Source organism: Gopherus evgoodei, chromosome 12 (genome assembly GCF_007399415.2).
Source record: "Gopherus evgoodei ecotype Sinaloan lineage chromosome 12, rGopEvg1_v1.p, whole genome shotgun sequence".
NCBI classification, from domain to species: Eukaryota; Metazoa; Chordata; order Testudines; family Testudinidae; genus Gopherus; species Gopherus evgoodei.
In genome coordinates, this window is record NC_044333.1 from 20,711,432 (window position 1) to 20,727,068 (window position 15,637).

Consider the following 15,637-nt stretch of genomic DNA (forward strand, 5'->3'; position numbering starts at 1 on the left):
ATGGATTTTTTTAATACTCATTTTGATACTTCATCATGCATATGTAAAATCTTTCAGGTTTCACTTATGGATCATGAGTAAGATGCTGTAGGTTCAGAATAATCATGTGCTTGCAGATTCAAGGGGAGCTGGGAAGCCTCGAGAGCATAACTTCCAAGGCTCCCATCTCAGCTAGGTGTTCCAGTTTCCCCAGCATCCCTCCTGGTAGAATTTAGTTTAAAGTTATAGAAATTAAGTATTCAGATTTGTTTTTAAAAAAAAACTTTTGATTCTGTTTCAAAGAATTTTGGCTGTTCAAAATTTCAATAATACCTTTCAAAATCCTCCATGAAACAGAATTATCATCCCTTGACCAGCGTTAATTCTTACAACATTGACTGAAGCATCTGGTTCTGGATAGTATCTGACATGAAAGAGTAGACTGCATCAACTGCTGTTCTGAATATCACAATTCTTATGGTGATTTACCTAGCTCACAGTGGAGTAATGGATTAGCAAGTGTTCATAAAGTAGTAAGTTATTTTCCTTACCTCCTCCTTTTTCCTCAATGTAAATGTAAGCTGAAGATAACACCGCATTATAGGTAGTGAACTTGAACAAGTAATTTGTTTTCAACTGTCAAGGAAAATCCAAGCAAATATGCTTGTATATATGTAAATTAGGCAAACTCAGGTTCCTGGCTTGTTGCCAGAGCAGGCTTTTGGCATCAAGTGAACCTACCTAGATTCTGTGAATATCCACTATAAAACAAAGTGTTATCACAAAAATAACAAACTGTTAATTCTACGAATATGAGCCCATACTGCTGTAATACTCAACTATTCTTGCTTTCTCTCCCCCAAAGCCAGCTGAGGTGCAGCAGAGACTGACAAGAAATAGTGGCTTGATAAAAGACTGGATGCAATTTAGGAATGTTCACTAGTAAAAAATGTAAAATTAATAGAATGGGATCCATGCAATATAGGTAGAGGAAGCAGTTTTTAAAAACACCAGTTTAGAGGTATTCAGCTTAATGTCAGACAAATATTGCAAAGTGAAATAAATGTTTTATGTTAACACTTTATGGTTTCATAGAGGTTGAAAAGAGCTGCAGAATTTAACAGCTGTTATGAGGTTACACAAGTCACACATGGAAGAATTATGCTACTCAGATATGGCAGTCTGTTCTTAAAGCCACAAAAGCCAGGAGGATAGATTTCCAGTTTTTCTAGTTGTGCATATATTATATAAAACCCACCATTGGAAACAGCATCTTCTTTTGTGGCAATGTTAAAATGAAGACACTTTCAGATTTAAGCGACAGACTAACCCTTCGAAAATACACATGCTTAAAAAAGGACAGGATTATGGCTCTCTCACATTATTATAATGATTCATCTAACTTTATGGACTGAAAGCGTGTGAAAGCACAAATATAAATATTAGCAGTCCTAAAGCATGAATAGATGAATATTATCATGCTTCCTGGTCAGACTTTGCCTATGATTTGATTTGGGGGGGGGGGGGCATGGGGGAGTGGATTTAGAAAGTTGAATTCCCATCAGTAAACTTTATTTTGTTTGCTAGTTAACTGCTTCTGTTTAAGAAGTTAATGAGATTAGAACTTTACTTTTCTGGCATACAACCACATACAGAAGTCTCACTACACTTGAATTACTTTTTACTTTTAAATCAGCAGTTTAATCAGTTTATTTCCATCTACCATCAAAGTCATAACCGATGTAGACTGCTGTGGAAAGCAAGATATTTCAAACTAAAATAACCGTCTGTAACTATGAGTAGGGATTTTTTTTTTTTTTTAAGTTTGCCTCTTAAAGATTAGTTTTTATCTGTTCCCAGGTCGATTTTCCTCTTCTATATGCAAAAGGTTTTCTGGAGAGTGGCTAGAATTAAATATGGAAAATTCTAGCTTAAGCTTTTTGTTCCAATGCTACATCACCCCATACTTATTACAGGGCATCCATAACTTTTGTAGTAGGTACTGCCATAAAGATTTCTTCAGTAATTAGACACTAACAGCATTTTATAACAGCAAGTAAATGACAGATCACTCAGTTTGATTCTTTATTGAGAAGCATTTCAGAATGACTTTAGACAATTAGGTACATTTTTAGGATCACTTAGTTTTATACCACACCCGAATATTAACCCCTTTTCACAATGTTCATGCAGCAAAGATGAAGCAGACAAATGTCCAGCTATTTAACCAACAATAAGTAAGTCATCAGAAACAAATTCATAATATGGAACCTCAAGGTTGGCTGGAGCAGGACCTTTTCTAATTCTGCCAGACGCATCATAGTGTGACCCATGGCAAGGACAATAATAACCACCAAAATCTCCAGCATTTGCAATGGGTACACAACCAAGATGAGTACAAACACCTACCAGTATAACCCATTCTGGTTTTTTTACTCTGTCTAAATCATGCTGTGGATCTCTTAGTTCAGTCAATGGTACTTCAGCTTCTTGATTAATCTCCTTCTGGGTTCTGTGACGCACAAAAAGGGGTTTTCCTCTCCATTTGAAAGCCATATTCTTGCCTTCTGGAATTTCAGACAACTTGATCTCAATTTTTGACAGTGCCAACACATCAGCAGAAGCACTCATGCTGGAAACAAACTGGGTGACAACATTCTTAGCGGCATAGGCAGAGGCTACACATGTTGTTGCAGTTAGAAAATAGGAAAACCCTTTCCTAGCATCGCTGCTCTCTTGAGAAGATTTTGTTTTATCTAACACATCTGGGCGACGGTAGTCAGAGAAGTCAGGTACTGTGACATCATTGTGGATGTACCGAATACTAGCTGGAGCTGCAACAAAAAGGTAAATACTATTAACTGCAAGCATCTTCATAATAAAAACCTAGTACTATATTGACTATGAAGCTTTTTTTTGTCTTCCAGGAATTCAAGGTGAAATTGGAAAGAGGTCCATACTATTTTCTGTAAACAGTAAATCTGATAACTGCATATTGTTAGAAAGTAAAACTTACCACCCTGTTGTGGTAGTATAAAACCATTTGGGAAACCTAACCAGTTTCCATCATGTGACTTCCACCACCCCCACCAATATCTGACACTATATTCGCAACTGAGCTATGTAATGATTTAAAGAGCCCTGGCACAATTTAAAATACAGCAACGTTAAATAACATTTTAAAATTCTATAACCTCTTAAAAGCTTGAAATCTGTTTCCTTGCTAAATCTTCCCTTCCATACTTTTCTTATTGAAAGACTGCTTATGAGCGATGGTTTATCCAAAACTTCAAACTTTAAAATCAATTTTTTATTCATTTATATATTTTTTGGAGACAGTAGTAGGTTAAATGGTGGCCTATTATACATGTTAACGTTCTACACTGAACCTGAAGAATACCATAGGCAGGAGGGAGAGAAGACTATGACAAATTCTTAGAGTGAGATTTTTTTTTTTCCATTTTAAAGTTTCCCCAGAAACACTGGGATTAAGAAACATGGATTTAAAAAAGCATTTAGGTCATGAACTTGCAAATATTTATACACGTACTTTACTCTGACTTCAATGGAACCACTCAAGTATTAGTCAAATTAATGACAGAATGTGCATTTTATAGCAGAATGTCAGCCTCAAATATTTGTGTAATTGTAATCATTACAAAAGCATCTTTCCACAAGGAACAGTAGTTCCCAACATCTGTGTAAACTGTGAGACCACACAGGGAAAACTATTAATACATGCCACTGAACTGGGAGATTTTAATGACTTCTGTACAACGGAGCAGCACACAAGACAGTTTGAATTAAGGATTTTAAAGTGGGGTTCTGACGCTGGAATGTGACTGAAAATTGTCATGCAGAGTTCTCTGTCTCTCAATTATGTCAGATGTAGGCCAAAATTTTCAGAAGCAGCTGGTAATTCTAAGTGCATTTTCTGTTCCCAAAAACTGAGACTGAGGTTGATTTGCAACCAAGAGGAGGTGCAGGTACTCTGCTCCTCTGAAAATCAAGCCAAAACAGTCTCAAGTTGGTCACTCAGACCTTGAGACTCTCCCTCCCCCCCAACACATACATTCAGTGGCCACTTTAGGTGCAGCTGCAACTTTTCCATTTATAATAAAAATGTTATTAACTAAATCAAGCAAGGGCAATCAGGAAGCTGAGATAAACTATTCTGTCCATTTTGTGCAGGCTTATACCCTCACTGCCTTGCCATCTCTAGAAACTAGGTTAATGCTTGGACCCTGAGAAATGTTCTCTTAAACAAGACTTGAGTCAATGAAGACAAGGCCAAGTGGCATTTCACATTTCAGTTGGTGAATACCTGTGCATGCCCACTGTCTCCATCCATATTTATGCACTAATGTGTAAGCCCATTTTTTTAATATAGGAAAATGGAATAAATACATCCAGTTTTAAAAACTGGCACATGGACAGTGTTATTGGAAAACGGGTTATACTGATGTTTCGCAAGGGAAGTTTTCATGGAGAGCTGACCTTGCTAAGTCTGAAAATTAAGTCCTGTAAAGTCATCCACTAGACAAACAGTCTACTAAAAGGAACTACTCTGTCAGTACCATTGCACATACAATTGCAAAACACTACACGAATTGGACAATAGTGAAGCTGATGGCATAAGTCTACTTGCAAGATTAAAACTTGTTTTTGTAACTATAAAGAACCCTCTCACTTTTGGTCTCAGATGGAGTCCTTCACGTGTAGTTAAAACGGTTAAGTACCACTAACGTGCTACATGCAGTGTTTTCTTTTCTCTCCCCATTCTGGAGCAGCAAAGTGAAATCCTGCCCGGAGTACCTACCAGGGAGTCAAGCACAAACTTTTATTTAAAATCACTGCTTGTGATCACAGAGTTTGCCCTGAATTAGATTCAATTACTTCCTCAAGTATGGAAAACACTCCAACTATTCCTTTTCCCTCAGTCCTGCAGAGAGGGGAGATTTACAGCACCGCTGCACCAGGTCCTACGTGAGCCGAAAAGATTTCCTGCGCTGGGGCCAGACCCAAACACTTCCTGGGGTGCAGCTCAGAGTCAGCAGCTCACAGCTGAGCTGTAGAAGAAACCCGAGCACGAGAAGTGCAGCCCAGCCTCCAAGGTCACCCCCAAAGCCTAAGCCGACGCTGACGTGCGGATGCAGAGGGCCAGACGCAGGCCTGGCCCAGTCCCCTCGCACACAGTGACCCGAGGCTGGGGGCTGCTGGTGGTACGAGTCTCCCCCCGGGCTGGCTCCCTCCCCCCACCAAACCCCGCGCCGCAGTGACCTGAGCGCTGCTCCCCATGGCAGCAAGGCCCACAGGCACCACCAACACTCCCGACCCTGCGGCCCCACCGGGCCCATCCCAGCGCCCCGTCCCCAGGCTGCCCCCACCCGTCCCGCACCGTTGAGACTGGCAGTGGCGACGAGGCCTCCGCGAGGCGCTCGGCCGCTCAGCGATTCCCGACACAGCACAGGCCCCTTCGGGTCCAGCAGCAGCTTCTCGACCTGCGGCACCAGCGGCTTCAGCGGGCCCGGCACGGCGTGCGCCGCGGCCGACAGGTACGGAGCCAAGGGGCCGGCGCGGGCGGCCACGGACAACATGGCGGCGACTGCGTCTCGAGCGGATCACCTCACTCGCTCCTGCGCGCAACCCGCCGGTGGCCGCGGCGCCGCACGGATAACGTGCCTCCCCCGCACGTACGCACGCACGCCCACCCCGCCCACCTCGGCTGGGCGGGGGCCAGTCAGGCTGAGCTTGACGATGGAGGCTGCGTGACGTCAGCCAGGCATCCGGCTCGGTGCGCAGGTCCGGCTCTGTCTTACGCGCTTCAGCCTTGGGTTCTGCCGGGTAGCGGCCTTACTGCCCCAGGGCGTCAGCTTGGGGACTGTCAGTGCAGCACCGTGATGTCATTCAGAACACAACTGCGTACCAGTGACATCATGGCGCATCATGCGTGAGGTCACACGGGGCTTTATAAAAAAGATAGTGTGCCAAAAATGACGTAACCTCACCATGCTAGAATCACAGACATGTAGGGTTGGCAGGGCCCCCTATGGGTCAGCTAGTCCACTGGTTCTCAATCGGGTCAGGGGGCTGCCAAGCAAGGCTGGTATTAGACTTGTTGGGCCCAGAGGCAGAAAGTCAAAGCCCTACCACCTGAGGCTGAAGCCTGGTGATCCAAACCCCGCTACCTGTGGCTGAAGCCAGAGCCTGAGCAACTTAGCTTTGCAGGGTCCCCTGTGGTATGGGGCCCCTGGGACTGCCCTGCTTGCTACCCCCTAACGCTGGCCCTGGCTCTTATATACAGAAAAATAGTAGTTGTGGGCCATGGAGTTTTTATTGCATGTTGTGGGGCCTCAGAAAGAAAAAGGTTGAGAACCCCTGATCTAGGCCATTCATCTCATCTGGCAAAATTAAGTATACCTGTTTAGAATGTGTATGTTGTATCATAACATTGTGCCTTATATAAATGGCATATTGTGCCCTAATGACAAACTCACATGAAACCATCACCCAGTGTACTAAAACACCCTAATTCTGCAACACAGATATTGAAGTACCAAACTGCTTCAGATAAAAACCATCAGATCAGTGCCAAATGCCATCACAGCACAGAATCATCACATCATAGTGAAGTGCTGTCATACAGCAACAAAATGTCATAGCCCAAGTCACTGTCTTGCCATTACAGCTTGTAAAAGATTATAGCACTGTCACATCATAGCCATGTGATCATGCTTGCCAATAGGTCATCATAGTCATAACAACTTTGTGTTGTTGCTACACAGTGTTGTTATGTTACATCAGATTGCTATTTAAGCAGATCCAAAACTGCAATCACATAAACATGTCACATGAAAACATTATCCTGTCACTCCAGAACATCATCACATCATCCCTGCCTCTGCATGATGACAGTTTACTGTTGTGTTTTTGGAATTCTCTTTTTGATTCTAGCTGATCGCTAGACATTTATATTACACTCATGGTCTTGGTAGCAAGCCACAATCCTACAAACACTTACATATATGCTTAATTTTATTACCATACTCAGGGTCAGCCCTAAAGTTCTGTACAGGCAGACACCGACATCTGTACAACTAAAATTATATCGATACAATATGAGCCACAAGGACATACACAACTTTTTTATTTTATTTGGGAAGGTGTGGAAGGACATGCCGTTACACTGACAGGTGACTAATGAGCTCCTCTGGGCCTTTTCAAGGAGACACACCTGCAAGATTTGTTCTGCTCAGAGGGAGGAGTTTAAAAGGGAAAACTTGCTGTGTGGTGAATGGGTAGTTGAGACAAGCTTGGGAAGAAGGAGTTAGCGCCAAGCCTCACAGGAGGACCTGAGCTACAGCCCCTGTAGATTAAGCCTAAAGGCCTACCACAGGAAGACTGCCTGAGTTTCAGGTCAGTTTTGTTTCTTTTTGATTTCCCATAGATGTTTCTTTTCCAGGACAGAGGGGAGAGGACTTGTCTTGTCTTCACTACAAGTGGAGTGGACCTGAAGCAGAGGCTGAAGGGGACTCCTGGTACTAGAGTTTAAAAAACAAACAAACAAAAGGCTGTTGAATAGTCTTTTTACGCTATTCACTTATTGTAGCAGGGGCAGTCCCCCTGATAATTCAGCTCATTCTTATCAGCCCAAGAGGGGTATAGCCCTCAGATGGGCTCGGTTGTTTGAAGTTCCTCTCAGTGCCCTGGGGGATTAATGGGTATTTGGTAGCAGGGCTGGGATGAAGGTTGCTACTGCACCAAGTTCTAGCTCCTTTCTTTCCTGGCAAGGATATGGCTCAGCAAACACAACTTCTTCTTCTTGAGAAGGGCACCTTTCTGTGCCTCAGTGAGGCTCCTCACCAGTCTATGCTTCTCCTGCTCTTTCTGTAGGCAAGCTGGCTGTTTGCTTCTCACAAAGGCTACTATCTTTTTTCTCCTCCTGTGCCTGAGGACTCTGATCTCTTCACCCTAAGGAGACTTGCTATCAGTCCAGACAGCTACAACTCTTCAGGATCACGCTGCCCAGAGCATCATGACTGTTTCTTCCATAGGTCAGGGAGCTTAGGAAGCCACCCAGGCCCCTTTGAATTAAGTAAATGGACACTACTGGTAGATTTTTCTACTCTTGTGGTTGTCAGTCCAGAGATGTAGTTTGCTGGGGAGTGAGGGGGTGCTTATAGTGTGCATATGTGGTTGTGTGTATTGAATGTGTAACTGACAATGCATGTGTCATGGCTGGCACACAGGCCCCACTGTGCACGCACAGCATGCAGTGTTCTGGGCTCTCACCTGCTGAAACCACAGTGGCCCCTTTCAGCACTGGGGACCAACTGAGAAGGATGGACTTGTCACCCAAGGGCAAGGCTTGCCAACAAGGAGGAGTAGGCTAAGGAGTGGGGTTGGGATGGGAGAGGCTCTTGGGAGGGTAAGGTAGGGGAGGCCCTGGAGAGCTGAGATGCCTGGGAGATAGTGGCCATAGGGGCCAGAGGGGGCAAATTTGCTGGTGGAGGAGAGCCATAGTGGGTAGGAGAATGGCCAGATGTGTGTGGGGCAAATCTATGGCCTCCCCATTTTTAAGTGGCACTCCACAGCCTCTGGATGCTTCTCTTTTCTTCCCCTCCTGCACAAGTTCCATGTGGCCTTTTTGCACAGGGAGGGGGAAGCCAGACATTATGGAGCTTGTGATTCTTTGGCTATGCTTTTGGAGACTCTGGCACACAAGCATGATGAGACCAGTGTCTAACACAGGGGTGGGCAAACTTTTTGGCCTGAGGGCCACATTGGGTTTCTGAAATTGTATGGAGGGCCAGTGAGGGGGAGGCTGTGCCTCCCCAAACAGCCAGGTATGGCCTGACCTCCACCTTCCTGCTTCTCACCCCTGACAGCCCCTGCCCCCGGTACTCCTGCCTCATCCATCCAGCACCCTCCGCTCCCTGTCCCCTGACTGCCCCCAGATCCTCCGCCCCATCCAACCCCTTCTCTCATTCCTGACTGCCTCTCTGGGACCCCTACCCCATACAACCACCCCTTCTCCGCTCCCTGTCCCCTGACTGCCCCCGGGATGACTGCTCCCCCGCTGCCGCATCCAACCACCCCTCTCCTTCCTGATTGCCCCCTGACACCGCACTCCCATTCAAACCCTGTTCCCTGACCACCACTCCAACTTCCCTGCCATCTATCCAACCACCTCCCCCCCTCGGCTCCCTGCCCCCTTACTGTGCTTCCTGGAGCACTGGGGGCTGGTGGTGCTCCAGCCGTGCTGTCCAGAGCACCAGGACAGGCAGCTGTGCCTCCCTGCTGGAGCCAGCACACAGCACCAGGTCAGACCATGTCTCTGCAGCTACGCAGCCTGGCGAGAGCTCGCAGGCCCACCACCCAGAGCATTGTGCTGGCTGGCGGCACAGTAAGCTGAGGCTGCAGAGGAGGGAGAACAGCAGGGAAGGAGCCCGGGCCTAGCCTCCCAGGCCAGGAGCTCAGGGGCCAGGCAGGAGGGTCCTGTGGGCTGGAGTGGCCCGTGGGCTGTAGTTTGCCCACCTCTGATCTAAGGCCTTGCAGCTTCTACCTTATCTGTAGTCCTTGTCAGAGTCTCCGGGTGAGAGAAACCTAGGAGGTTACATAAGCAAAACATACAGGAAGACAATTAGGGTGACTCAAAGAAAAGAGGCTTTGAGTTAGTTGAAGAGTTTACATGTGGAAATGGGGAACTGATTGGGGTGTTAACAGTGTGTAAGATGCCTGTGTGTTAAGGAATCTGAAGCAGTTCTACAAACTACTGACCTGAACTCTTGGTTAATAGATAGACCCAAGGGATATGTGTGTGTGGTGGGAAAATGGACTGATGCTTTTGCTGACAGCTGGTCTGGATGTGAGAAGGCACAGAGGGGAGTGGTCCATGCATGGGACCCAGGAGGAGAAGAGGATGTTCTGCATAGAGGGGAAGCAGGTAAACCCAAGTGTGTGTGTGAGGGGGACAGCAGCACCAAGCTGACCACAAAGAAAAATATCAAGGAGCTGAAGTAAGGCACCTGTCAGGGAGTGAGGCACAAATATTCAAACTGCTTGGTGAACACAGCCAGCTCCTTGGCATACGCCTCACAGCAGATAAACTTTGTGGCAGCCTGGCCAGAGTGGAACTAGGGTGCTGTGCCACAGATGCAGCAGGTTAACCATGTGACAGAAAACAGGATGTACAATGTGCATGTGACTGAATTTACATCCCCACCCTTCTGTACATATATCTTGTGTACCTAGAGAGTTGTGTACAGCCATATCCCCAATGGGACCATGAGGTGTAAATCGATGGGGAGGACACGGGAACTGCATGCATTATAGTCAAACCACATGTGGGGCTGGCAGGCAATCAGATGTGGGTGAAGGGCCCTGTGATGAACCGCATTGCCCTGCTAGTGGCCTGAGTCATTGTGGACAGCAAAAAGATTCTGAAGTGCTGATTATGGGGATATTTCTTATGATACATAATTTCCAAACAAAGTAGGGTTAAACCCAGGGGGCTCAGATGCACACACACCTAAGTCAGACCCAGTCTACCTTGCTGGGGAAACAAAGTCAGTGCTGACTGTGTCTGTGCTCCTAACTTCTGCAGGAAGTGAGGAAACTGGGGCATGGCTGAACAGTACTGAGAGTTGGAATACCTCTGAGAGAAGGGGAAACTGAGGTTAGTAATGAGTACTGCCCACCAGAAGGTGGGAAAAGTCCCAATAAATGTAAAGTGACTGCTTGAGGCAACACACAGAAAAGGGGGGGGGGTATTAATCCTTGGTCTATAGCTTCAGTTTAGTCAGTGGGGATGTAATCAAACATGAGAGGGATGATAGAAAGTGGGAAGGCAAAGATTTTAGGCTTGGCTTTGGGGGTGGAGAGAAGTGGGAAGATTTTTTTACCTTACCCTGGGATAGGGTCTGCTGATCTGAGGCATTGCAGGCTCAGACCTGCTCTGAGGGAGCCTGGCCAAAATGGCCCCAAGAAGCTAATCAGAAGTATTTTGGTGATGAGCTTAGGGGGTCCCATGAACTCTGCTACCATGTACCCTTCCCATGCAATACCGAGGGAGGAGACTTGTACAATGTGGATGGAAACTGACCTGTATTGTGGATGTTTCTTATTTAATGAATGTATGAGGAAGTAATAGCAGATACTTTGGCTCCAATCAGAACTTCTTTGACTGTGGGTCCAGCCAAGGTCAAAGAAAGCTCTCAGAAGGAGAGGAGAGACAGAGCAGACTCCACACCCCAGAGAAGAAGCCATGAAAAGAGAAGCTTAGGAGAAAGGACTTAGAATCCTGAAAAGATACTGACCCAAATCCTGAAATACTCCAAAGTGGTGAGGAAACTGAGGCTGGGAATGGTGTATCATTTTATTTTGTCTAGATCTGTATATTGTGCTTTTTAAAGTAAACAGTGATTGATGTTGGAACCTTTTTTGCAAAACCTGTGTTATGCTTGCAACTATTACTTATCCTTATGGGGTGAGTATGTTCATGCTGGGAGGCTGTTTTATACTTGTGAGAATCTGGTCAATTGTTTTGTACCTGAAACAGCCAACAGCTTTCATCTTCATTGAGATGAAAATGACCAATGAAACCTTGTGAATGGGGCTGTAATGGGTTGTCACCCCCGGGGTGATATCTGGGAGCCGTGGGAACCTCTTTGCCCCCTAACCATACTGCTGGGCTGGTGATTCAGCCAGCTGCCCTGTTATCACCCAACGCACCAGCAGGTGGTGCCACACCCAACTGAGCTACCTGAGTGCTTTACCTAGGCCATTCAAGGACAGACAGAAGACAACATCCAATTTCCCAGCTCCCCCAGCCTTGCACCCTTGCTGGAGTATAAACCCACAGGGCGGAAAAATAGTGGGTGCTCAGCACCCGCTGGCAGCCCTGAGGATCAGTGCCTCTCCCCAGCACCTCCTGTCAACAACTGTTCAGAGGTGTTTAGGAGGGGCTTGGGGGAAGTGGGAGTGGGGACAAGGCCTGGGGCAGAGCAGGGGTGGGAAGAGAGGGTGGGGGCTTGGGAGAAGGGGGGAGTAGGGGCAGGGCCTAGGATGGAACAGGGATTGAGCAACCCCCAGAATCTGAGTAAGTCACATCTATGCCAGAGAGGTCAAAGAGACTGTTCTGGAGCCTACCGAGGCCAAGGGAATCTTGAGCCCATGGATCTAATGTGATGGGACCTAAACATAACAGCCAGCCGGTCAAGTGTCCAGCAGGGGATGCTTGACTGGAGATGCTACAGTGTTTGGAACCTTTTCAGATTTGTAATGAGGAGTTTTGTACTACAACTAAACTTGTCCACTTTTAATAAACGAGCTGCTGCTCCAAACTCGGTGTTTCCTTTACTTATTAATACAATGCCTAAATTGTTTGAAGGAGCTAAAACAAGCTTCCTTCTACTTTCAAATTCTCAACAAGTTCCTCCCTATTTGTTAAAATCAAGTCTAGAACAGCTTCCCCCCAGTAGCTTTTTCAACTTTCTGAAATAAAAAGTTGTCTGCAATGCAGTCCAGGAACTTATTGGATAGTCTGTGCCCCGCGGTGTTATTTTCCCAACATATATCTGGATAGTTGAAGTCCCCCATCACCACCAAATCTTGGGCTTTGGATGATTTTGTTAGTTGTTTGAAAAAGCCTCATCTATCTCTTCCACCTGATTAGGTGGCCTGTAGTAGACTCCCAGCATGACATCACCTGTGTTTTTTACCCCTTTTAGCCTAACCCAGAGACTCTCAACACTCCCATCTCCTATGTCCATCTCCACCTCAGTCCAAGTGTGTACATTTTTAATATATAATGCAACACCTCCTCCCTTTTTCCCCTGTCTATCCTTCCTGAGCAAACTATACCCATTCACACCAACATTCCAGTGGTGTGTATTATCCCACCAAGTTTCAGTAATGCCAACAATGTCATAGTTGTATTTATTTATTAGCACTTCCAGTTCTTCCTGCTTATTACCCATTCTTCTTGCATTTGTATATAGGCATCTAAGATACTGGTTTGATCTTGCCTCCCAGCTTTGCCCTGACCCTCCTTTCTCTCTGCCATTATAGCCCTACTCCTTCCTGTTTCCAACCCATGTCCCAGGTCTTGTTCCCCACTTACCTGTGGGGTTTGCTCATCTGTCCCCGTCAAACCTAGTTTAAAGCCCTCCTTACTAGGTTAGCCAGTCTGTGAGCAAATAAGCCCTTTCCCCTTCTCGAAAGGTGAACGCCATCTGTGCGTAGCAGTCCTTCCTCGAATAGCATCCTTTGGTCGAGGAAGCCAAAGCCCTCCTGGCGACACCATCTTCGCAGCCAGGCATTCACCTCCACGCTGCATCTGTCTCTGCCTGGGCTCCTACCTTCGACAGGGAGAATTGAAGAGAATACCACCTGCCCTCCAAACTCCTTAACCCGTACTCCCAGAGCCCTGTAGTCACTCTTGATCTGCTCAGTGTCACACCTCACAGTATCATTTGTGCCCACATGGATGAGTAGCATGGGGTAGTAGTCAGAAGGCCGGATAATCCTCGACAATGCCTCTGTAACATCTCGGATACGGGCAGGCAGCATACCTCCCGGGATGAACGGTCAGGGCGACAGATGGGTGTCTCCGTCCCCCTCAGCAGAGAGTCTCCAACCACTACTACCCTACGTTTCTTATTATCAGTGGTGGCAGCAGACCTCCCAGCCTTAGGGTTACGAGGCTTCCCCTCCTTAATTGTTGGGGTTGATTCCTTCTCTCCTGTATCAAGAGCATAACGATTATCTATTACCACAGCAGGAGGGTTCGCAGCAGGGGTGGAGCACTGCCTGCTGCCAGAAGTAACCAGCTGCCAGTGTCCACCCTGAGCCGCCTCCTCCACTGGTGTGTCAGATACACCCTGCGCCATCTCCTCCTCCTCTGGTGTCAGTAGTCCTGTGAACTGGGACAGCTACGTCAGCTGTCTCCACATGGATACTGTCCAGGAATTGCTCATGGATACGGATGTTCCTCAGCCTAGCCACTTCCTCCTGTAGCTCTCCCACCTGCTGCCTGAGAGATTCCACCAGTAGGCACCTTTCACATTGGATGCCACCCCCAGCCTGGATATCAGTAAGTGGAAATTGCAAGTTACAGTCTTTGCAAGCCCACACCAGAATCTGGGTAAAAGCATCCATGCTTTGGTGCTCTGTCTGGCTACAGGCGCAGGTGGAGGAGACAGAAGCAGTGCTGCCATAGGTGTTGCGAGTCCTCCTCACCATCATAAGCCTCCCTCTGTCAAACTCTCTCAAATTCCCGTCTGCAGCTCCCTGTCCGCTCTGCTCTGCTTTCAACAGAAAGGTTTTGGATGTGGCTTGGTTTATAGGTTCAGGGGACCAATGGGTCACAGATGAGACCGACAAGGGACCCCCACTCCCTTCCTACTCCCCTTCCAAACTCCCTTGCAAAACTCCCTGTTAGCAGCTCCTGTTCGCTAAGCTCCCTGGTCACTTGTGCGCAGCTTTATGAAGCCCTGGCCTGAGTGAATGCCCCGCCCACTGGTTAAGGCTCAGCCAATTACCAGAGTCTTCTAGCTTTCAAACCTTCCTTGGTAGCTCCACCTCCAACTGCCAGCTACAGCACATGGTCCTTCAAACAAACAAACCACCAAACAGACTGACAAACACAAGCTCAGCACACAGCAAGTAACCCCCAAACACGCATACTGCAGACAGTCACTTACGCCACAGATGCTGTATGTACTCCTCCTTCACCTGGAGAACTCCCTTGCGAAACTCCCTGTTAGCAGCTCCTGTTCGCTAAGCCTGTGCCTCTCTTCTCCACCTTTCGTCTATCTTGCTTATTTAGACTGTTAGCTCTTCAGGACAGAAACTGGCTCTCAGTATGATTGTACAGTGCCTACTGATGGGGCCTCTAGGCAATACTGTAATACAAATTAATACAAAAACAAAACACATTCCTTACGCAAAGTCCCAGAAACTGGCTCCAAAAATGTCAACCTCTCTTTAATGTAGTATTACTGATGTTATTTTGATCATCCCTTGCATTAGTTTGACTTTTCCAGCAGGAGTACCACTCCCAGATCTTTTGCATTCCTCTTGCTCTTGTTGAGTTTATCCTGAGACCTGCAAACCAGCTGAGTATTATTCACCAGTCCCCAATCATTTCTGGAGTCCCACTTTGAAATGTCATCACTCTTTTTTACTTCAATTTTGAGAACAATGCAGTAATTAATAGAGGCCCACCTACACTGAGGTCATTGCAGGATTGGGACCTACCTATCATCTCAGTATCATTTTTACATGTTGTATCTTTAAGAATTACTGTATTGACCCTTACAAAAATGTAAATAAAACATGAACATTTCAAAGGGGGACTCAAAAGGAAGAAAAAATTAGACTTTTTGTGAATAGTCCTGAGCTCTCTTGCAGGACACAGGTTCACGCTAACAAAAGCAGGATGAACCTACAACATCTGAAAGTTAGAAATTTTATCCCGATTGATGTCTCTCATGACACGGTCTGGGGTTACTGAAGAAACATCTCTAAACATTACCTTAAGAAAAATTAAGGTTGTTGGTTTGGTTTTTTTTTTGAGCCAAGTTTTATGTTCTACCTATGTGTGCAACTTAGAGTTTTTTCCTTCAGTCTGTTTCCCCCTCGTCCCTTAAGCTGA

General features: G+C 46.3%; 1 protein-coding gene across 1 annotated transcript; it reads right to left on the minus strand.

Moving 5' to 3' along the window:
• Positions 1-2,036: 2,036 nt before the first annotated feature.
• On the minus strand, positions 2,037-5,613 carry LOC115660422 (cytochrome b-c1 complex subunit Rieske, mitochondrial). Its single transcript, XM_030581849.1, has 2 exons — positions 5,378-5,613; positions 2,037-2,813 (listed from the first exon to the last, which is right to left on the minus strand). The coding sequence occupies exons 1-2, from the start codon at positions 5,574-5,576 to the stop codon at positions 2,203-2,205; spliced, it is 810 nt and encodes a 269-aa protein (XP_030437709.1). The 5' UTR covers positions 5,577-5,613; the 3' UTR covers positions 2,037-2,202.
• Between the last annotated feature and the right edge of the window lie 10,024 nt (positions 5,614-15,637).

Coding starts and splice junctions, on each gene's coding strand:
- LOC115660422 (XM_030581849.1), bottom strand. CDS start 5,576: ATGTTGTCCGTGGCCGCCCGCGCCGGCCCCTTGGCTCCGTACCTGTCG. Junction 2,814..5,377: donor CGCCACTGCCAGTCTCAACG/GTGCGGGACGGG, acceptor TTTTTGTTGCAG/CTCCAGCTAGTATTCGGTAC.